The sequence below is a fragment of the Hemicordylus capensis genome, chromosome 3 (genome assembly GCF_027244095.1).
Source record: "Hemicordylus capensis ecotype Gifberg chromosome 3, rHemCap1.1.pri, whole genome shotgun sequence".
In the NCBI taxonomy this organism is placed as follows: domain Eukaryota; kingdom Metazoa; phylum Chordata; class Lepidosauria; order Squamata; family Cordylidae; genus Hemicordylus; species Hemicordylus capensis.
The window spans coordinates 231,209,850-231,234,431 of NC_069659.1; the positions used below are offsets into that span (position 1 = coordinate 231,209,850).

A 24,582-nucleotide genomic window follows, 5' to 3' on the forward strand; every position below is an offset into this window, starting at 1 on the left:
GTATTCTCGGGTTTCGCGTGTGTAAACATTTAGCTGTGTTTCGAGTAGGCCGGTAAAATCATTTCAGGGTCAATAATACATGAATTTTTGGCAAGCTGCCTAGGCTGGAGTTTGGTAAACAAAGCCTTTTTTAAAAAGTTACTTTGCCCAATGTGGAAGTTGTGCTTTATTTTAGCAATCAATGGGGCTTGCATTTGCTCTGTATGATAGGTGACGTGTTCCTTCTCTCTGAGCCAAAACAAATATTCTTGGTAAGCCTTAAATATATTTTCATGAGAAATGACATGCTAGAAAGTGTGTGTTATTTCTACAGCATAGAATAAATTGTAGGGCAGTTGGCAACCAAACAATATTTTTAAGACGTATGGGTTTCTGATGCTAGGTTGTCAGACATATAAGGCTATTTATGGTCATAGAAAATGGTAGATCCACATTTGCAGCATGGTGAAAATATGTTTTTAGGACACTAATCTTAATGTGTTTAAAGAGCACTGGAACTAAAAATGGTAAACCTTCTCCCAGGAAGTTTATCTTATAGAGCATAGAGCTGGTGTTGAGCTTTGGCTTCTCTCATGTGGATGGCAGGAACAGAAGAGATGCTACGATGGTAGCAGCAGCTTGTGTGCATATATAGTGCAGCATTTGGAAGCACATCAAATGCACTTCTGAACCCATTCCAAACCTTGTATGGATACTCTCTAAACTATTTAAAAAGCTGTTGCAAACACTTTTTCTTGTCTGACGTTGTTTTGTAAAAGGTGACAAAAGGAAATTTGATACCTAAAACTTCAGTTTTGTTTGCTTTTAGGCAGAATTTGTGGTACTTGAGCAGGGCTGCACAACTTCCCCACCCCCACCCCAGCTATTGTTGGGCTACAACTCTCATCATCCCTGATTATTGGCCATTGTGACTGGGGATGATGGGAGTTGTAGTGCAACAACAGCTGGGGGCGAGAGCTGTAGAGAAAGTTTGTGTGATGCCTTGTATGAGCCAAGCTGTAGCTTTTAGAGGTACTATTTGCCTGGGGCAGAGCTGGTGTGGCATAATGATTAGGGGACATCTAGATTGAGAGCCTGATTTGGTTACAAAGCTTACATGGAAATCATAGGCCAGTCACCCTCTTTCATTTGCCTAATCTACCTAACAGGGTTGTTGTGAAGGAGACAATTTATACTACTTTGAACTTCTAGGAAGAGAGCAGCATAAAAATGTGGAGGTAATTATGCTAAGAATTCATCAGTCTTATGTGGTACATTCTCTGCTGAGGAACCCTCTGATTCTTCCTTCCCTCTCAAACCTCAAGATTATTTTTCTTGAGAATCATGAGGTGGCTGTGAAGATGCCATCATGAAAATAACATATTTCTGAAATAACATTTCAATGTTCTGTGAACTTGTCCATCATTTTTGGTTTAACTTGCCCTCTCATACACATTTTCCATTTCCCCCCTTACATTTCCCCATATTCCTTCTCTATGTTTATTGGGCTAACTTTTTTTCTGTCTGACATATTTTCCATTTGTATCTTTCAGTTAAACAAACAAAAATCAGGCTCTGCAACCCAAATTAGTTCTGGATATGAATAATGAGATTTTAAAAAATAAGAAGAATAATTCTGACATTTCAAGATAGGCTCAGGTGTTTATTAAACTGACAATACTAGGGCTTGAGAAGTGTATTTACAGGATACCCCAAGAGAAACATGTTTGGGAAATGATTAGTCCATTGTACTATAGTTGGTGTTGGTCTACGTTTTGATTGATATCTTTGCTTTTTCTGCAAAATAAGCTGTTTAATACTGGCACAGAGAAAATCCAGACATCCCACGGATGTACTTTGCAACTGTTTGTGAAATCAGCTATTCCCATTACAATACTTTTACTAGCCAAAATGGTGTCTTATTCACAGTAGTTTTACCAGAATTCTTTTTTTTCTATACATAGTGAGTTGACACTGATTTATACACCTGCTGTTAGTAACATAGCAACATCATTGAGGAAATCAACATTCCTTCTCTAAACACATTCTGTTAAACATAACCATTGTCAGTTGTAAAACAGAAGTCAAGAGCTGTTTTAACAACCCCTTCAAAAGGTGCTGCTATTTGTTTTGCAGACTTAAGAGAAATAATCTTGGAGAGAGTCTTTTTTCCTCTATTACATGAGAAAATATAAATAACAAACTTGCTCAACTGTTGCTTGCCAAATCAAGCCTGAATTTCATTGCTCCAAACTTCACAAATGTTTGGGAAGAGACTTGTAACAATGTTTAAAATGTTGTAACATTGCAGGCTTTAACATAGTTCCAAAGAGGACTTGTAGTGTTACCACTTTACTGAGTAGAATGAAAATTTTCCTTCCTTCCTTCCTTCCTTCCTTCCTTCCTTTCTTTCTTTCTTTCTTTCTTCTAACATTACCATAATTTTGGGCAGAAAAGCTGCATCAGCTTAAAAGCCACAGTAAGGAAAACAAGTAGTTTTAGTAGGATTAGTTCTAGTAGGCTGATTCTCCTACTTTTCTTTCACTGTCTCTACATCTGGACTAAATTTGGTGCAAACTGAGGCCCACAAGTTAGATCTCTTGTGTGCCTCAAATGTTCATGTGTCTGCCATCTTGGATTGGGGTGGATGCCATCATTACAGACTACACCATTGAGGTGTTGCTGTGTGTCACTCATTACTGCTGTTCCAAATTTGGTTCAAATCGGTTCGACAGTCCTCAAGTTAGTGCACTTGCACCTCAAAAGTTTATGCATCCGCCATCTTCAATCGGGGTGGGTGACATCATCACAAACTACACCATTGGGGCATCCTTATATGTCCATTCAGCGGTAGCAAATTTGGTTCAAATTGGTTAAGCAGTTCACAAGTTAGCTCACTTGCGCCTCAAAGGTTTATGCTTCTGCCATCTTGAATTGGGGTAGATGACATAATCACAAAATATACCACTGAGGTGTCCCTGTGTGTCACTCACTACAACTGTATGTAATTTGTTAAAAATCAGTTAGAGAGTCCACAAGTTAGCCCACTTGCACCTCAAAAATTCACACATCCACTATCTTGGATTGGGATAGATGACATCATCACAAACTACACCATTGAGGTGTCCCTATGTGTCCCTACAACTGTACCCAATTTGGTTCATGTTGGTCCAGGCATTGCAAAGTTGAGGGGAGGGGGCACACAGACACACACACACAGAATGCCGGGTGATCTCATAAGCCTACTGGAAAGTAGGCTAAAAAGGCCAAAAAAATGCAGAAACCTAGCAGAAATGCTGCATTGGCGTAAACGCTGTAATTAGAGGGGGACGTCATGCATTATTTTTCAGTTGTGTTGAACGCGTAAAACTTTACTATAGCTTGATCCTGAATTCTAGCATTAATGCCACATTGGCATAAAAACCGCAGGTGGCAATAAACAACTTCTAATAATGTACCTGCCGCAGCCTTTCTACCCAAAATTACGGTACTTCATTGACACATACCTTTAGCCTCCTTGGCATTTGAATCAACATATCTGTCTGCAATATCCAATGAATGGATGTTTAAACATAATATGTTTTGAAATATTATGCTGTTATGGTTGTTATGCCTCATCTTCACCCTTTTATAATGGCTTTGTGAGCTGATGCACACCTTACATTTGCTATGGGGCAAATTGCCCAAAAGAGCCTCCTTCTGCTGAGTGTTCTATATTTGGGCTGCAACCTACAGAGTGGATCATATGGATTGCTCCTGTCATATGGTCTGTCTCCATGCCATTGTTGTTAGGAAGGTCTTTGGGGATTGAATTGCTTTAGCAGTCAAAGCTTTCTTAATTGACCTTGGTGAATATAGTTTTATGGGAGTGCTGAAAATTCTCTTTTTCTGTTATCCAGCTTCTTCACAGAACGGTCCTTTTCCAAAGGTTCTTTGAGGAGGAGCCTCTATGACAGTTAAACGAGTTTATACTTGGCAGTATAGACATGGCCATATAGTTCAATGCTGGAGTGTAGAACTTTAACACCACATGTCTCATATTCAATTCTGGTTGTATATTTTCTTTGGAGAGGATAAAATTGTCATTGAAAATTATAGTGATTCATTAATGTGCGTAGACAGAAGTTATTGTTACATCTGCAACATTATTTATTATTATTATTATTATTATAGAAATATTCTTAATAATAAGGATAATGATGATAATAATATCACATTTCAATTTAAAAAGCTTTCAGAATAGCTTAGTAAAAGAAATAACATGGTTTCTTGTTCCCAAAGGGATCACAGTGTAAAAATAAACACAAGGTAACACCAGTAACAGCCCCTAGAAGGGATGCTATTCTGGCCTGAATAGGGACAGTTGCTTTCCCCTTATTAAATAATGAAAGGCAATACTTCAGAATGTGTCTCTTTGCTTAATTAGCAGAGGTTAATGACCACCTGACATGACAACACGGTGATGGCTTTGTATAGATTTGTTGGTTGTGTCGTCCTGTCTCTTCCCCCCACCCTCGACTGCCTTTGTTCATTTCTCAGATTGCTCTGGCAGTAAAGAAGGTTCTCTTCTGCTAACTGAGCAAAGAGACACATTTTTAGAGTGGTGATCCTTTTTATTTAGCAGAGGGAGACCAACTGGCCCCATCCATCGCCAGCACAGCATCCCTCCAGGGGCTGTTGCTGGTATCTATCTTGTGTTTCTTTTTCAGATCGTGAGCCCTTTAGGGACAGGGAGCCATTTAATTTTAATTTTAATTTAATGCTATGTAACCTGCTTTGGGAACTTTGGTTGAAAAGCGCTGTATAAATATTAGTTGTAAGTATACATGTGCTCATAGTTTGGGGGCGGGAAATGGGTGGTGATAGACTAGTGGTGATTAGTGGATCCATCTACTCAAGGTGTTCTAGTATATGAATCCGAAAATCCAGATGGTACTACCACTGCCCCCCAGTAGTAGTAGTAGTAGTAATAAAGGACTGTTTTTTACTTTTTAATAGCCTTCACAATTTGCTACCTGAGTAAGATGCTTCACTCTGCCCCATGGCAGGGCTGGCCCTAGTTTCCATGGTCATGTGTGAAAATTTGTAGCATGAAATCCATTGTGTCTGGGTTGAATGCTGTTAGTCCTCCTTTTTATTGGGTTGTGCCAGGCCTTTTGTTGTCATGTGTTTGGGCTCTCTTGGGCAGAATGATGCTGGGTGTGTGACCAGTGGCTCTGGGGCAGCTATTACTGTTGTGGTGGGGAACCGAAGAATTGGTGTTGGCAGAGCAGCTGGCTGTTACAGGGGAAGGGAAACCAATAATCTAGTAACTGTTTCCACTTCTGACTGCCCTGTCAGCTCTCTGGCCTCAGGGAGCAGTTCCAGCTACCCACAGAACCTAGCCTTGCTCCTTTGCAATGCCAGGTCGGTTCAGAATAAGACCGAAATCATCCATGACTTAATCATGGATGAGGAAGCCGGCCTGACCTGGATGGGGGAGGCTAGTGGCCCAGTTTGGGCCCAGCTTCGTCCACCAGGTTACTCTGTTGTGGAGCAGGCTAGGGTGTGTGTGTGTGGTGGCTGTGGTCCATAAGGATAGCATTCCCCTTACCAGGGTCCCTGTGTGACAGCTGACTTGCATTGAGTGTGTCTTTCTGAGGCTGGCAACTAGGGATAGATTGGGGATTCTGTTGGTGTGCCGTCCACCCCACTGCCCAACTGACTCCCTAACTGAGCTGACGGAGCTGGTCTCGGAGTTAGTGTTGGAGTCACCCAGACTTTTGGTTCTGGATGACTTCAATATCCATTGTGAGGATGACTTGTCTGGTGCGGCCCAGGAGCTTATAGCGGCCATGACAACTAGGGGCCTATCCCAACTAGTTTCAGGACCAACTCATGTTGCCGGCCACACACTTAATTTGGTTCTGTTGAGGGGGGGCGGTGTTCCGTGGGTATGGGATCCTGTGGTTTCCCCATTGTCATGGACGGACCACTACCTGGTTATGGTTGGTTTCACAGCCACAACCCAGCCCTGCAGGGGTGGAGGACCTATTAAGATGGTCCTCCCGAGACAGCTGTTGGATCCAGTAAGATTCCAAAAAGCCTTGGAGAGTTTTGATGTTGGTCCTGCCAGTGATTCTGTTGATGCCCTAGTGGGAACCTGGAATAGGGAACCAGGGCAGTAGACACGATTGCTCCTAAGCGTCCCTTCCGATCTGCTTTAAAAGTGGCCCCATGGTATATAGAGGAGTTACGGGGTCTGAAGCAGCAAGGTTCTGGAGCACAAGTGGAGGACAACTCAGCTTGAATGTGACAGGACATAGCATAGAGCCCATTTGAAGGTTTATGCAGAGGTGGTGCGTGCGGCAAAAAACCAATTTTGGTCTGTGCGCATTGCTTCTGTGGGTTTGCATCCAGCATTGCTGTCCCGGGTTGTGAGGAGTTTGATTCAGGCTCTTTCCAATTCAGACCAATCCCCGGGGACTTTATTATTTTTGGGGAATTGGGGATAGGAGGCACTGCTTTGCAGTGGTTCTGCTCCTATCTCTCAGGCAGATTCCAGATGGTGGAGCTTGGTGATGGTTCATCTGTGATGCTTTTAATGGGTTCTTTGTGGACAAAATCTCCTGTATTGGGGCCAATCTGGACTCCATTGTTTCTGCAGAGTCTATTAAGGTGGTGTCCAGCAATCCCTCTTGCAGTATTAGATTGGATCCGTTTCAATCTGTGATGCCTGATGACGTGGACAAGCTGCTTGGGGTGGTGCAGCCTACCACTTGTTCTCTGGATCCTTGCCCAACTTGGCTGCTTCTATCTAGCAGGGAGATTGTTGGGGATGGCTTAGTTAATATCATTAACTCATTGCTGAGGGAGGTTTAGATGCCTCCTTGTTTGAAGGAGGCAATGATTAGACCACTTCTTAAGAAGCCTTCCTTAGATCCCTCAGTGATGGATAGTTATAGGCTGGTCTCCAATCTCCCATGGTTGAGCAAGGTGATTGAGAGAGTGGTGGCTAACCAGCTCCAGGTGGTTTTGGAATAACCAATTATCTAGACCCATTTCAAACTGGCTTTAGAGTGGGCTATGGGGTTGAGTCTGCCTTGGTCGGCCTGATGGGTGACCTTTACTGGGGAATCGACAGAGGGAGTGTAAGTCTGTTGGTTCTTTTGGATCTCTCGGCGGCGTTCGATACCATCGCCCATGGTATCCTTCTGGATCGCCTGGGGGAATTGGGGATAGGAGGCACTGCTTTGCAGTGGTTCTGCTCCTATCTCTCAGGCAGATTCCAGATGGTGGAGCTTGGTGATGGTTCCTCTTTAAACCGGGAGCTATTATATGGAGTCCATCAGGGCTCCATTCTGTCACCAATGCTTTTTAATATTCACATGAAACCGCTGAGTGAGGTCCTCAGGAGATTTGGTGCAGGGTGTTATCAGTATGCTGATGACACCCAAATCTATTTCTCCTTATCATCATCATCATCATCATCATCATCATCATCATCATCATCATCATCTAGCATTCACTCCCTAAATGCCTGCCTACAGTCAGTAATGGGCTGGATGAGGGATAACAATTTGAAGCTGAATCAAAGCAAGATGGAGGTGCTCATTGTGGGGGATCGGAATTTAGGAGATGAGTTAGATCTTCCTGTGCTGGATGGGGTTACACTCCCCCAGAAGGAACAGGTACGCAGCTTGGGAGTGCTCTTGGATCCAGGCCTCACCATGGTATCTCAGGTGGAGGCTATGGCCAGGAGCGCTTTCTATCAGCTTCGGCTGATTCGACAGCTGCATCCATTCCTTGAAGAGAATGATCTCAAAACAGCGGTGCATCAGCTGGTAACCTCCTGGCTCGACTACTGCAATGAGCTGTACATGGGGCTGCCTTTGTAAGTAGTTTGGAAACTTCAGTTAGTTCAAAATGTGGCAGCCAGATTGGTCTCTGGGGTAGCCCGGAGAGACCATATTATTCCTATCTTAAAACAGCGGCTCTGGCTGCTGATATGCTTCCCGCGAAATGCAAAGTGCTGGTTATTACCTTGAAAGCTCTGAACAGCTTGGGTCTGGGTTACCTTAGAGAGCGTCTTATTCGGTATGATCCTTATCGCCCGTTGAGGTCATCCGGAGAGTTCCGTCTCCAGTTACCACCGGTACGTCTGGTGGCGACTCGGAACTGGGCCTTTTCTGTAGCTGCTCCTGGTCTATGGAATGCACTCCCAGCAGATATCTGCAGTTTAGGCTCGCTGTTGGCCTTTAAGAGAGTCCTAAAAACGTATTTGTTTGGCCTGGCCTTCCAAGGCTTGTAAAGTGTTGTTTTCTAAAAGTATTTTAATTGGTTTTAAATGGTTTAATTGTTTTTGAATTGTTTTTCGTATTATATTTTCAATTGTGTGTGTTTATGTCTTTTAAAAGTTGTTGTACACCACCCAGAACCTCTGGATGGGGCGGTTTATAAATTAAAGAAAGAAAGAAAGAAAGAAAGAAAGAAAGAAAGAAAGAAAGAAAGATACTGCCTTTCTACACTACCTCTCCACTGTGGGTGGAATGTGCCATTGAACTTCTATTATGATAAATTGTCTTTGAAATGATGATCTCTGTGATAATCTGTATTGTGCAGACACTGTTCATGATTTAGGCATTATTTGTCCTAGACCTGAAGTAAAAGTTGGTTACCCTATAATCGGTAAAAGTCTGAGATGACACTTAGGGGTTTGATGCAATAAGTGTTTCATCAGACATCTTTCATATATGTACAAATGAAGTGAAACAGTTTTTACAAGAATTAATATTGGTGACTGCAACATGTTTAAAATTGCCAGATTTTTAAAAGGGAACAAAAATCAGTGATACTACTATGGATGTTTATATACTACTCTTCAACCAAAGTTCTCAAAGCGGTTTACATAGAAAAATAAATATATAAATAAGATGGTCCCCTGCAGGGGCGTAACAAGGCTGGAGTGGGCCCAGAGACAAAACTTTAAAATGGGCCCCTCGCTGATGCTGACACACACACACACACACACACACACACACACACACACACACACACCCCACAATATATAGTCATGTGACTTGCCTCTGAGGGGGGGCCTTGAGGTGTGGGGGCCCCCAGGCAGCCACCTCCCCTTACCTAATAGTAGTTACGCCCCTGGTCCCCTGTCCCTAAAGTGCTCACATTCTAAAAAGAAACATAAGGCAGATACCAGCTGCAGCCACTGGAGGGATGCTGTGCTGGGGCTGGATAGGTCCGGTTGCTCTCCCCCTGCTAAATATAAGAGAATCACCACTTTAAAAAGTGTCTCTTTGTTCAGTTAGCAGATACAGGGGTGTCTTGGAAGGAAGAAGGGAAAATGTATTCCAAAATAGTTGTGTACAAGTGGAGCTCTGTGGATGGGTGGGGAATTCACAGATGAAGTGTGGAATGGGCCGAGGTGGGTGGATGGGGAATTGGCATTGCATCAGGGGAAGCATCTCCTCCAAGGTCCGTTTCCCCTGACTCCCATCCCTTTCAGGATTTTATTTGGGTGAGGAAAGAAGGTAGAAGCATGCTCAGAGATGTGCCTGACAGAGTTAATGTGTCCACAGAGCTTACTCCCCCACCCCACCCCCCTCAGGCTCCAGGCTGAAGGGAAGAAGGTGGCTCTCTTCAGTCTAAAGCAGTGATTCTCAAACTTGGGTCCTCAGGTGTTATTGGACTTCAACTCCCATAATCCCCAACCAAAGGCCACTGAGGCTGGGGATTATGGGAGTTGAAGTCCAATAACACCTGAGGACCCAAGTTTGAGAATCCCTGCTCTAAAGGCTGATTGAGAATGGAGTCACAGCTGCATCTCAGGTAATCTTTGATTTGATTATGTGCTCTTCTTGCCGTTATATTGGTCTGTGCTTGATTTTTGTTTTAATGTGCTTTGATTGTTTTTAAATTGTTGGTATTGTAAGCAGTGTTCCTTCTAACAAAGATTCCCAGATGTTGTGGACTACAACTCCCTACCTTTTGAACCATCTGTGTCTGCATATGACATCCACTTTTCTGGAGTGGGGAGTGATTGTAATGCCCCTTTCCTTCCAAACAGAAGCAAATGCAATTCCCTAATGCAGTTCAAATCACCAATTTTTGGTATGTGATTTTTGAGCAGGCTGCTCCATTGACTTTTTATTGGAGCCATTATCTGTCCATCCCACTCAAGCTAAATTTAAAGAGACCAACAGTCTGAAAGGGCAACTGGAGAGGGGTAAAAAGGATAAAATATTCAAAGTATGGACAGCTCATTGCTTTTCTTCTTCCTCCTCCCCTTACCCCATATGTTCCTTAGGTGATGTGTCTCCAGTTCACATGAATCCCATTTTGCAGTCCCAGTTTGTTCCTTTGGCAGAAGTCTTGTGTTGTGCTATATCTGATATGAATGCAGCTCACGTTGCTGTTACACAGGAAACCTTACTGGATCAGTTGGGGAAACATTACCCAGGTAATCTGTTAAATCACATATGAATATTCAGCTCAGAGGGGTTGCAGCTAGCAAAGTGAAAGAATGCATGCTATCTAGGAATTGGAAAACAGGAAAATCGTGCTCTCTGTACACTGATATGTGAACCAAAACATGCAGAATCTAAGTGTTCCTTACAACTTGCTTGTTGCAACTATGGTCTACCAGCTTGTAGTAGTAAAAAACCTTAAGCAAAATCAAGTTATAGAATAGTTTCTCTAAAGAGGTACGCTGAGCTTGCTGCCCACCACCGTCAGGAGAGCAGTGAAGGCTATATTGTTTAGGGCAGGCAACCATTTTTAGACCTTTAAAGTGGCCTCATCAGAATTCCTTTTGTTTTACTATGTGTGTATGTTTACTATTAGTCAATAGTCAATCAATTTATTACAGCCATAGGCCATACAGAGAACATACAAAGATAAAAACAGGATTAAAAACACAATATGCGAACAATAATATAATACATAATAAACAGGACAAAGCAATAGCTCCTATGAATTAGACTTTAAACAAGATCTTAGTCTAATTGCAACATAAAAGAATTTCGCCACCACCTTGGTAACCTCATTATTTTGATCCTCAAGACAGAAATTCAAATAAAAGCAGTCAGCTCTTCCTGGAAATTGCTCTAACAAAGGGAATATGAGCTCTTTCCTAGTATCAAAGTAAAGGGAGCAATATAACAGCACATGCTAAACTGTTTCAGGGAGGCCTGCACTACAAAGGCATAGGCCAAAATCTGACAATCCCTTATTGAATCTTTTCCCAAAAGGGCTGAGGGCAACACATTCATACAGGCCCTAGTGAATGCTATCCTAAACTTTAAAAAGTGTAGGGAAGCTAAATATTTAGCACCTCTATTCCCCAAAGGGGGCATGATACCAAAAAATAGAGAAGAGCAGGTCCTATTTCCCCTAGAAACAAGATTCTGGTGCTCAGTGTCGTGGAGGCGTTGGATAAGTATAACCTTTGCTCTCTCATTTCCCATGAGTAGAATTTCAGAAGGAGATAGACCCATTTGCAATATTTTATTGTTAACATATGGAAGCCAAGGGCTAGTAAAGGAGTCCCTCCATAGAAACTAAAAATAGGAGGGCTCTCAAATATCCAAGCAAAGTTTAATCCATCTGATAAACGTGAGCTCCCATGCTTTAATGAAAATAGTAAGGGATCCAGATTCCAAACATAATGCTGAATAAGGTACACATCTGGGTACCCCAAAGATAGCCCTAAGGAATATTGATTGAACCCTTTCCATTTCTGACGTTACTCCCTGAATCCAAAGTGGGACCCCATAAAGTAATTGAGCTGCAATCTTTGCTCAAAAATCTTGGAGAGCCATAGATATATACTGGCCTCCTTTGGAATAATAGAATCACAAAAGAGCATTAAGAGTTTTACGAGCAATAGAGATAGAATACAATCTTTGAGATTTCCAGTTAAGATTATATTGGAAATGTATACCAAGATATTTAAATTTATAAACCTGCTCAATATGTTTACTATTAGGGATGTGCACAAATCATGATTTGTAGCGCTTTTCAAAACACAACCCCGGCACCTTTAAAATGGAGGAGAACAGATGCATACCTGCACCTCCATTGCTCACCGCCACATCCTGATTCGTTGGCGCTCTTCCAATGATGTCATCTATCCCAATTCAAGATGGCGGCTGCATGAACGTTAGAGGGGCAAGTGGGTGGGCTAACTTGTGAACTGCCTAACTGATTTGGACCAAATTTAGTCCAGTTGTAAGTTGGCAGATTAGTTCTTACTAGAAAACCTTGAGTGCAATTCAGAACAGGGGAGTATAAACTAATAAGCACATAAGCGATTGCATAAGATAAGCACAGCGACAACTTACAGCAGAAGTGATTGTGTTTGATTCAAGCCTGCATGCATAAACCCAAACCTCTTGATACATTGTAATTCAGTAGTTTCTTGCCAGAGCTTTCTTTCAGGGTTCCTTTGCTGAAGAATGGTGACTTTCAAATTAGCAACCTGGGAGGTTGAAATGCTCCCCCACTGGTTTTTGAATGTTGCCATTTGATGTTAAGTTTGAGTCCATTTATTCGTTTAGGTAGAGACTGATCTGTTCATTCTATATAGACAGTGGAAGGGCACTGCTTATGGATGACAGCATCTATCACATTAGGAGATGGACAGGTGGATGAGCTTCTGATAGTATGGCTGACATTATTATGTCCTGTGTTGTCTGTCTGAGAAGGTACTGGGACAGAACTGGCATCTGGGTTTGTTGCAGGCTAGTCTTTGAGGTGCCACAGGATTCTCTTGTTTTTGATGCAACAGACTAACACAATTGTGCCTCTGGAAGCTGTATAATACACATGTTCATGAACGTGTGTTGGTCACAATAATATTATGCATGTTTAGGTGTATACCTAAAAGATGTCCTATACATACATCTAAAAATATAAACTGATCCTTGAAACTAGTGACTAAGATCCAGACTAAGTTAGTAATAATTAAGTCCCATTGGATTTATGAGACTTAAGTTAGTCATATCTCATTTATTTAAATGTTGCATAGTCATGACTAACATAGTTTGGATTCTGCCCAGTGTGTGTGCAATAAAAATGTACGTATTAGGCAGCCAGGTGCCTCTGTCTATACCAGTTCCCAACAGTGCTTCTCACCCTAGTGGGATTAAGAAACAGCACTCAGTCAGGATAGAGATAAAGGGGTGGGGCTATTTCTGTATGCCAAGGCCTGATTCTCAACAGCAGGGGCCACTGGGGCAGGTTTAGCCCTGCCCCCTCCACAAAGTTCTCAAGCTATTGCTCTGCAGAATGAGTCTTTCCCTTTCCCTTCTTCTGAACTGTAGCCGAATTGGAGTTTGTCTGTAAGTTTTCAGGTCTTTTTGCCCTGACTGATATGCTTAATTACACTGTACAGTAACGCTGTGTAGAACAAAGAGAAACTTTATTGGGCATTGACTCAGGTTAGCCATTCTCACTGTCCTTTCATGGCTAGTGAGGCGCCATGGCTGGGAGACTGAGCTGTGGACCAGGAGGTCCCTGGTTCATATCCTGCTTCTGCAATGAACTTGCTAAGGAGCCTTATATGTCCTCAGCTTCTCCTCTATAATGTGGGGATAATAATGCTGACCCTATTGGACTGATGTAAGCCAAGGATGTCAGACTCAAATAGTTGGAGGAACAAATTCTCATCCAGCAGATATCCAGGGGCTGACCCAACATTTTATATTATTTGCCAGTTTTATATAGGGGGCAAGTTCAGTGTTAAGACTGATAGTTAACTCCTAAAAAACACCCTTCCCTATTCAATCACAATGTGCCCCATAGTACTCTTGCCTCCACCAGCATTCCCACTCCTAGTCCAAGTACCCTTCTTGGCCTTAAAAACAGGCAAATTGCAGATTTTACATTCCACTTTTGCAATCCACTCTCTATTGCTGCTTATCCATTCATTCATTTATTTATCATATTTTTATACCACCTGAAATGTACATCTCTAGGCGGTGTACAAAATTTAAAACACAGTATAAAAGAGTAAAAACAGATTAAAGTTCCACAAAACACAATAAAACTAATATCATAAAGCAGGTTATTAAAATTAATTCCAGTTAAAAGCCTGTGAAAACAGGTGCATCTGGGGGGTCTTCCTGAAAACAAACAGAGGAGATGCTCTTATTTCAACAGATGCTCTTTGTGAAGGAAGCCCCCACTGGAATTTAGGTAGTTTCATTCACGCACGCCTGCTCCAGTGCAGGGTCCCAGTAGGCGGTGCCACCACTCTCTGCTTCCAGAGAAAACTCAGAACTGGGTCTGAACCAACCTTTGGAGAATCCCCTCTGTCTCCGCAAAGTGGGAGTCTGGCTTGGTTCACCCCTTCTGTTACATTTCCCTTTTAAAGTAGTTCATACCAGTGGTCAGCCCGTGAGCGGATTGCCAGATTGGCCTTTTTAAAGCCAAATGTTGTGTTACGGCCCATTTGACCCACGAGTATACCCCTCAGGTTCTGGCAACCTGAGCACACACAAGAGGCGAGGTTCTTTGCTTTAAAATATTACTTTATTAATCCACAAGAACCAAGGTGGGTAGGGGAATCGGTAGGCATTAGTAAAATAAAACACAAGTCATTACTAGCTCCTAAAATTCTAAAGTCTAAGCAAAGCACTTACATATCTGGATGACGGATGGTCCAGCAAATAGATGGAAAGTTTTTATTTTGTTGTAAACTGCCCAGAGACGCAAGTTTGGGGCGCTATAAAAATATGTTAAATAAATAAATAAAATAAAGTAGCTGACAACTTAACACAGGCAAACCCACACTTGAAAAAGAGTTTCTTAGGTAAAGCACCTGCAGGGGCGCTGCTCACCTTCCACCAGTCAGAGGGAGGCCATGAGGGCTCAAGTTGACAGCTCCTCAGCCAATGAGAGAGGATGAGATTCCCAGTGGGCAGAGGCTTTGAGGCTGCCACCTGTCAGTAGTTCAGAGTTTTCCAGTTATCATCCCCGCAGGGGAGTTGGGGTGCAGAGTGTCTATTTCTCCTGTGTTAGACAGGATTAGAGAATTGGTGAAGGGCAGGTCCAGTGGATGCTGTAGATGTGGTGCTCTCGCTTTTAGGATAATGGAGGCTAACTCCCCTCATGCATAGGGTTCCTTCACACTCTTATTTCAAAATTTCCTCTGTTCCCTTTAATTTAAAGGGAATAATGGAAGAGGCTGATACGGTGTAAGCCCCCTTGTCTGCACTAAGAGCATCTGCTTCCTAGCCTTGAGACAAGTTCATTAATTGGTGTGGAAAGTGGTAAAGATACCATGGGCTTTATGTTTGACAGCTTTCCGAGATAATGAATGTCAAATGCTTTTTGAACACTATATAAATGTATTATTATTTATTAACTGCCCAAGCTTCCCAACTGGAGAACACAGTGGCTGTGTCAGTCACGCACCCTGTGACTCATTCAGTGTTACAGCACGAGAGTAAAAGAACAATGGTGGTGGGTACATTAACGAAAAGGTCCCAGTAATACTGGGTTTTGTGCTTAGTCCAACAGGCAGGCTAGGGGCTACCAGCTGTCAGCATGGGAGCAGTCACAACCCCTGTGTAACTTAAAGAGGTCAGGTGCATTGGGTGAGCATATCGCACATTTCAAAAGCTTTCCAGAAATGCCCTAAAACAGTGACCACCATTTTCATGTTACAGCTCCTTTATGGGTCTGTTGTGCATTTGCTGCCCTCTGCTGTCTGACTGGGAGAAAGCATCCTGCCACTATTACATTATAGGAAGCTGCTGGTTTTCTAGAAAAGCCTGTATCCATAGAATATATTGACCGTAGGATTTTACATGTGTGTAGTTCAGTGTCCTTGTGATGAGTGCTGTCCTTACCAGTTGCTTCATGCAGTAGATTCCAGAGTGGCACCATTTTCCTGCTTCCAACCCACACGCGCACATACACTCTCTTTTTAAAACCACTTCCATTTTATAGTGGGGTGTGTGTGGTCATTTTACTTTCTTTAAACAGGATATGAACTACTTTAAAAACTCTCCTAGTTATTGCAGTTTGTAATTTAAATATAAGAACGAGTCACAGATTAGTTGCATTGGTACTTTTACGCTTCATCAAATTGGTCAGACCAAGTCATTTTTGTAGATCATTTGGAAAATTTGAATAGATTTTCCAAATCTATTCCAAATGCCCCTTCTTCCATATGGGAAAAGAAATAAATAACAATTTGCAGTCTTTTAATGCTTCTCCAGATCAGCTGCCTGAGATGGCTACCTCACTTTGCTTAGAAGCCAGTCACCATGATTACAACCATGTTAGCAATTTGTGGAATGCCTCAGTTCAGTGGCATCTCTTAAAAACTGAGTTTGTGCTGCTCAGATTTTAGATCTGGGATGCACATTTTATTTAGAAATACCAAATTTCTATAGTGATCTGTTTGTAAATATAGAATAGATGGTAACCCAAAGGACAGAGACCTTTGTATGGACTTATGATTTTGAAAGTTCTAATCTGCATTCAGAATGGATGTGCTCACCAGCCATGGACAATTCAGTATCTTTCAACCTCACTTTCCCATTTGAAAAGGGATGAACAGTGGTTTATTTCATAAATTGTTCTGAGTCTGCACAGTATAAGGATCGAAATTATTTTGCATACTGAATATATCAGGCAAATTAATAGTAATAATATACTCTTGTCTTTACCATTCTAGGCATTGCAACTCCCACACATGACATTCTATACAGTACTCTTGGAATGCTCATTAAAGAACGGAAGATATATCATACTGGGGAAGGATACTTCATAGTGACTCCGAATACATATTTCATCTCTAATAATGCTATGAAGAACAACCAGAAGATCCTTTTAGAACATAATTGCCCTCTGGAGCCTTCTGTTACATACCTTGTAAGCATGGAGGACTCTACAGAACTTACAAAAAATAATTTTCCTAACGTGTCACATTGCAGATCCTGTTATTGTTTTGCCGAGCAAACTGCAGTGAATGAACAGAGACCTCGGCAGCTAACAACCCATGATCCTAATGGAAACAGCCAAAAAGGGTCTTGTGAATCCAGACTTTCAGTTCAAAATCCAGCCACTGGTACAACCATTGGCAATCGTTCTTGTGAAACTGCTCGTTCCATACACTCAATGAAAGAAAAAGAAAAGGTTAAAAAATTTGGTCTCAGTCTCTTCTGGCGCAACACTTCTAAAAAAGAAAAAACCCCAAAAGCTCACTCCTCATTTTCAGCTCAGTTTCCTCCTGAAGAATGGCCAGTCAGGGATGAAGATAATTTGGATAACATCCCACGTGATGTTGAACATGAAATTATCAAGCGCATCAACCCTGTGCTGACAGTAGACAACCTAAACAAACACACAGTGCTGATGCAGAAAATTGAAGAGCAGAAAAAATATATCAGTAAAGGAACCTCTACAGAAGTGTTAACAAGGAAGCACAAACATCTTTCCACTGAATGTGCTCGGAAAAAACAATATAAGACTGCAAAGCATCGCAGGAAAGTGCAGACCAGCAAAGAAAAAGATATCAATAAAACACAGAAGGAATTTAAATCTGATGAACTAATATCAGCTAATGGCAAACTGGAAGCCCATGTAGAACATCCCTTGTTCCGTATTACAAGTGAAGCTGTCATTTGTGATAAGCAGGTATGTGAGAATGCAGCTGGTGTTGAATCTCATTTTATGTCCAAAAAGAAAATTAATAATCCATTTCAAGACATTTCATGTAGAGGGAACAAGTCTACAAAAATACATAAAAGTCAGAAAAATTGTGATGTAAAATCCAAAGCACCTAAGTCAGAGAAGAATTTCCCAAGGTCACGGTCTCTGGATTCCTCAAGAACGATGGATTATAAAGCCAAACAGGCACTTGCTATCAAATATGAGGATAGAGATGACAAAAAAGAACAGTTGGTCACTAATTTTTCTACTCATCACCATTGTCAGAACCATTGTGCTGAATACACAGATTACCCTCAATATCATGATTTACAAAGAGATGACAAATACAGGTACTTGAGAGACAGGGCAGGTTCTTCATATGATTTGCATAGAAAGGCAAACCAAAATCATATGGTAGAAAACCAGGTAGCTTCTAACAATGATGCTGCACTCATGGATGAAGGAAGAGCAGAAATAAAGGACCCACAGACTTCCAGTTGTATTCACCAGTGTGAGCAACCTGATATATATGACATGCTGGGTCATAATTCAGATCACCTGCAAACGGTTTGCTTTCCCAGTGATTCAGGTACTGCTCACCAATTTAAACAGTCTGAAAAGGCTGTTATTCACAGAGATGATTATTATTTAGAAAGTGGACCACGATCTACTAAAACTAGCACATGGCTTAAATCCGTTAACCCGCATTATGAAGGCTTTACTTATAATGAACAGACTCTGAATCAAAAAGGTGATGCCTGTAGCTCTCCATATCTTGACAAGGAGGAACACCAACGTATGGAGTTGTCAACGTTGCAATCCAGTGAACTCCTATATAGTTCTTCAGGGACAGGGAAGTGGAATAACATAGAACAAGAACTGGGGACTGCTGTTTTGGGAAATGGAAGTGTTCATGCTCACTTATCAGAGCACAGAACTGATGCAGACAAGGTTGATTCTTGTGGGCATGAAGGACATGCGTTTCTTAATCTTAGTAGATCAAAGGATAGCTTGAAAGACTATCAGAAGACAAATCTTGAAGAAGAAAGTGTCTGCCACCAAATTCCTCAACATGCTTTCAAACATAATGAAGAGAGAGTAGATGTTTATGAACATGGGCAAACTTCAGATGTTGCCGATACCTATGGGTTTGATTTTTATGACACACACAATGCAGAGACTAGAACTTGGCAGAAGTCAGTAATTGAAGTAGGTGGGAAACTAGCATCCTTGACACTGCCACCAAAAGGGAGGGAAATTAAGACAAACCTTGCAGGGAAGCCACCATCATTTGATAATACAGATGGTGCAGTTCTAGATCAGGGTGTACAGCATGAGCAAAACCACTTGAAAGGCACAGGAAACCACAGCATAACAGGAGACAGCGGAATAGATTCTCCAAGGTAAGAACAAATGTGAAGAGTGATGTTACATTTATATATACACATGCACCCCTTAAGGTTCTTTCAAATGGCCTTCAGGTAGTGTGTGTCTATTCATAGAGGTTTCCCAGTACTGTGTTGGGACCATGCAAGATTGGGAAAGCATGTTTCTGTGAAGAAGCATTGTACTCAACAATAAATTTTCCTTCTCCATTCCCTTGGGTGGATTGATATGAGGTCCTACTGAATGCTTGCATGACTGAGGGCCAAATTAGGCATGATTTTAATCACATCATTGGCCATGGTATGCTTATTTTTTCTCATGTAAATAGCACGTGCAGGGGATCTGTATCAGTACTATGATGGGGGTGATGGAAGGGGGCTTTACATTTATCCCTGCAATCCCGATCAGTCCCCTCCCTGTGTGCTCTTTTCTTTTTGGTGGAAGCTCTCATTGAAGCCAGTGGAAGCTTTCTGTAGCAGATAGCATGTGTGGGAGGCCCTCCACGTGTGCGATTTACATAAGGAAGCAAGTGTGCTAGGACCAGTGATGATGTTAAAGTTATTGCTAGTTTGGCCTTTAGTCCACAAAACACTGGTTTGGTGAAGGGCAAAGGCATTTGTCACAGACAAAATTACGCTTTCCTGTTGTAGGTAACTGTGGAGCTTAAACTATCCAAGACATGTCAAATAGCTAAAGCCCCTTGCATAATCCATTGATGAGTGGTCTTTATGTTAATGTTTTTCCTCAAACTAAATTACAAAGGTAAAAACTAAAGTATAAATTACAAAGGCAAAAAGAATGAATCTCTATTAAGTGCAGTCTAATGTAAGAAAACCTAGGGTAACTGCAAGAGAAGCCTAAGGCCCTGTTCAGACATAGTGTGAAACCTTGGGTAGATGGTTAATCTGTGAAGCTGGGAATCATGCAACAGGTGATTGCCTAAGTGGTTTGGCAACCTCCAGCTTCTGGATGGAGAAACACCTCCCTCTTTCTGCCCAGGCTGCATCCCAACAAAGTTTCAGGGTCGAGCCGAACCGTACACACACACACACACACACACACACACACACACACACACACACGGTTCAAGGTTGTCAAGCCATTTTTTAAAAAAAGATTTTTCTTCCTTATTTAACTTACTCCCTCCAGGGGGCTTCTCCTAGTGGTGGTGGTGGTGGGTCCGTGGAGGTTCCCCCTCCCTCCTGTCGGCCTTCCTTTATGGTGGCAGGCTCCAAAATGGCCACCACATCAGGGAATAGGCCCAGAAGGGGCTGAAGATCACCGAAACCAGGTGATTTTTTTTCATAAAGGAAGTCTGGAAGGGGAGGGGAAACCTCTGTGCCCCCCCCCGGCCACCTTAGAGAAGTAAGTTGTTGTTTTTTTAAGGGAAGCTTTTTTTTAAAAAAAAAATGTCCACGAAACCGCCCCCCCCCCAAAAAAAACCCAAAACCAAACTAGGCCAGGCGGTTTTGTGCACACCCCTACCAGGCAAGAGATCCCAGTAGATGCGGGTGAACAAAGTAATATCCAGAAGGCACCAGAGTGAGGCAGTAGTGGGTGAGTAGCAGAAACTTCTTAGGTCATGGAAGGAAGAGATTGCTGAAGACTATGGAGTGTGAAGGGTAGAGGGGAGAGCAGAGCAAAGAATCAGCAGTGGGCAGCTGTTGGAAAAGGGGAGGAGTAGGAGGTTCTGTCGAGATCAGGCAGGATGAATGCAGAAAGGCTACAGTGTACAACAAGACTGATGTACAACATTAGTATTTTGCTAAGGGTGCCAGAAGCCCAGTGATGGCATTATATATGCATGCCATGTTCCCCATAATGGGACAAGCTCCCCTCTCAGGTATTAGCTGACTTTAAGAAATAGAAGGTTTGTAGGTCTGCTGCGCAGTCTCATAGGCCTCTCTCTGAAAAACACTAATAGCTCAGTGGTAGAGCACATGCTTTGTGTGCAGTGCAAAAGGTCCATGGTTCAATCCCTGGCAGCATCTCCAGGTAGGGCTGGGAAAGACTCCTGCCTCAAACCCTGGAGAGCTGTTGCCAGTCAGTGAAGACAGTACTGAGCTAAATGGACTAGTCGTCTGATTATAAGAAGGCAGCTTCATAAAATCCAGTGTTTACATACTTTTTTGGGAAACTGAACTAGAACTAAAACTACAGCATTTTATAAGGATAGCTTGATTATTGTATCAAATCACAATTCTACATTCGTCTCCCTCAAAATGAAAGAAATACTGTTTCCAGAATACTCATGAGTTGTTGCAAAGTAAGCTTACTCTTAAATTTTTCTTCAACCAGCAGTATTTGATTTTATGTGTAGATTTTCTCTTGGAAAAGTAAGTCACTGTGAATTATTAAATATAAATGAATCAGTTTCTTAGTGATTCTTCTTTTTTACAAAATAATTATTTCTAGAACACAGAGTCTAGCATCTGCTAATTCGGCTATCTTGGATGGTCTGAAAAAACGAAGAAACTTTCTGATGAATTTGGAAGGCATAGAGAAAACGATACAGACTGGAAGGACTTTTACACAAAATTCGTTGCTTCAGCTGACTCCAGTCATGAATGTTTAACCTTCTTACCAGATTTTGACAATTCCTTTGTAAACATGAATATATTTACTGTAAATGTCTTAAGCTGTCCAATATATTAAAGTAGCAGTTAAGGTCATTATATGTTCTTCATATACTGCTTTCTGTGTGTGTGTGTGTGTGTGTGTGTGTGTGTGTGTGTGTGTGCACGCACACGCATTTGCGCGGAGTACTTAAAATATTGTAAGAAGAATACACTAAAGCTAGCTACATTGCATTCTGGTTGTCTTCACTAGCCAAAGAGGATGTCAATTGGGGTTCAAACTAGGCAACTGCATAAAGCAGTCCAACTCAATGATCCTAAGCCTGTGTACAGGCACACCTCAAAACAAGAGTTGGTGCTTCTTTTCTCCTGTGGAGAGTTTTCGCCCAGCAGTTGTCAGATGTATGTGCTGATTTCAGTGCTGACTTGCTCTTCAGTTTTACCCTCTCTGCCATGCTTCAAGTAGGCCATCTGTTTTTTGTTTTTTTTGCTGGTTGGCCCAAGTCATTTGCCTTAAGAGCTGGAATTGTCTGGTTCTAGCCCTGTTGCCAGTGTAGAGCAGGAGGGTGTGATTTTTATTTTTACTTTTAGATGGTAAAAAAAATTAAAGTTGTTTGGGAAACACTGGAAAAGATGTACAGGTGAAACTCAGAAAATTAGAATATCGAGCAAAAGTTCATTAATTTCAGTAATGCAAATTAAAAGGTGAAACTGATATATGAGACAGATGCATTACATGCAAAGCGAGAGAAGTCAAGCCTTAATTTGTTATAATTGTGATGATCATGGCGTACAGCTCATGAAAACCCCAAATCCACAATCTCAGAAAATTAGAATATTACATGGAACCAAGAAGACAAGGATTGAAGAATAGAACAATATCGGACCTCTGAAAAGTATAAGCATGCATATGTATTCAGTACTTGGTTGGGGCCCCTTTTGCAGCAATTACTGCCTCAATGCGGCGTGGCATGGATGCTATCAGCCTGTGGCACTGATGAGGTATTATGGAAGACCAGGATGCTTCATTAGCGGCCTTCAGCAATTCTGCATTGTTTGGTCTCATGTCTCTCATCCTTCTCTTGGCAATGCCCCATAGATTCTCTATGGGGTCAGGTCAGGCGGGTTTGCTGGCCAGTCAAGCACAGTACACTGTATACTTTTCAGAGGTCCGATATTGTTCTGTTCTTCAATCCTTGTCTTCTTGGTTCCATGTAATATTCTAATTTTCTGAGATTGGAGATTTGGGGTTTTCATGAGCTGTACGCCATGATCATCACAATTATAACAAATTAAGGCTTGACTTATCTCGCTTTGTGTGTAATGCGTCTGTCTCGTATATCAGTTTCACCTTTTAATTTGCATTACTGAAATTAGTGGACTTTTGCACGATATTCTAATTTTCCGAGTTTCACCTGTATTTTACTGAATGGCCATGCAAAAGAAGTGGCAGCAGGGAAGCAGCTGACACAGGAGCACTCTTGGTGCTGCAGTATTTGTATTTGCCAGCAGTGTAGTATATAACTTGATTGTGAAATTCTAAAAAATATTGAAATACTGATTTGTGATAGTTACAGGTGAAACTAGTTTGAGCTAGCCATGTGATCCATAGCACAAGCTTGATATCACAACATAGTTAACTGGTTCCTTGGTTCCTCCTATTGCCATTCCCTTCTCCGCTCTCCTCCCTTCTCAGTTTCCCAAGGAGCCCACTGGCAGTTCCGCCTGCTGTCATTCATTCCCAGGCGGGTGGGGGCACTGTGGTGGCTGCTGTGTCCTTAGTCTGTCTCCTAAATGGGGCAGCAGCAGTGGTATTTTTTTAAAAAGGTATAAAAGCCAGTACCAGTTGCCAACTATGACTTTAGCACCACGCACACTCATTCCATTAAAAATATATCTGTCCTGTATGGTACAGGGTATAATATGATTGATTGATTGATTGATTAAATTTATACCCCGCCCAAACTTACATCTCTGGGCGGCCAATTTTAACAGGTTGTGGAGGGGCTGTTGCTAGCACTGCTATTCTATGGACTGCCAGAAGCCTCTCTGCTTATGTCTGATACCACAGGCTTCTGATTCTCACTTTTAACATCCTCTGGAGTCTCATGGGATCATGGGCTCCCCATTGCTTGGCATATTGAAGACGTCACTTATCAGGCAGTGGGACAGTCACCCCCAGGTTCACCAGTTACCAAGTGAATTGAAAGGGGATTAGCCTCATGCCTTTCCTTATGTTAGGGGATGTCTAAGTAGACTCCGGAGTTAACTTTCAAGTTAGTCTCTTCTCTTCTCCGAAGACAGATCCTTTACTTCCCCTCCTCTGCAGTTGCCTCAAACAAGCTAATGATAATCACCTCAGCAGGAAAGTCAGATAAGGCACTGCGAATGCAACTCCCTTCCCATCACAAAGGAGCTGAGTGGGCAATAGGAACTCAGAGGTGCTCTTATTAACATTACTGAACCAAAATTATTGGTTTACCAGGTCCTTCCAACCTGAGAGATACCGTGCTTGCATGTTCATTCAGTCCATTTACATACAGGTTGTTCTTGACCTATTCAAATCATTGTGTTGTACTCCACACAGACAATGAACCCTTTTGAGATTCACCAGAGTTGCCCTTCCCAGAAAAGAAGAACTGGAATATTGCCTCGGGATACATTTTGGGAATATAACTGCCCCTGGTTTCTTGAACCAGTGTGCTTCATTTGGTCTTTACATCTTGGGAGTCACTTGCAGTTTGGACGCTAGACTTGGCACCCGCCATAACACCCGGCTGTAACTTGCTCTGTGTGTCATTCATGCTTCCAGCCTCCAGATCAACGTTCCTCGCTGGTCCAATCCATCCAGCTCACTTTGCTGCTACTAGAAGCTGGCTGCACAAAAACAGACACCTTTAGGATTTACCACTGCAGGCTAACTGCCAAACTGCTTTTGGTTCTTCATCGCTTGGTTCCATCCCTAAGGAAAGAGGTCCTTCAG

The 24,582-nt window shown here is 42.1% G+C and overlaps 1 protein-coding gene across 4 annotated transcripts in view; it reads left to right on the plus strand.

Annotated features, from left to right (window-relative positions):
• STOX1 (storkhead box 1) overlaps positions 1-21,695 on the plus strand; it is a 50,436-nt gene extending 28,741 nt beyond the window's left edge. For 2 of the 4 annotated variants that reach the window (XM_053312141.1, XM_053312144.1), the window contains exons 2-4: positions 10,280-10,432; positions 16,661-19,040; positions 21,439-21,695. In XM_053312141.1, coding sequence (XP_053168116.1) covers positions 10,280-10,432; positions 16,661-19,040; positions 21,439-21,598 — 2,693 coding nt within the window. In that variant the 3' untranslated portion in view covers positions 21,599-21,695. Of the gene's footprint in view, positions 1-9,756; positions 9,802-9,929; positions 10,084-10,279; positions 10,433-16,660; positions 19,041-21,438 lie in introns of those variants that run through there. The other 2 variants (XM_053312143.1, XM_053312142.1) reach the window with 2 other exon arrangements.
• The last annotated feature ends 2,887 nt before the right edge of the window (positions 21,696-24,582 follow it).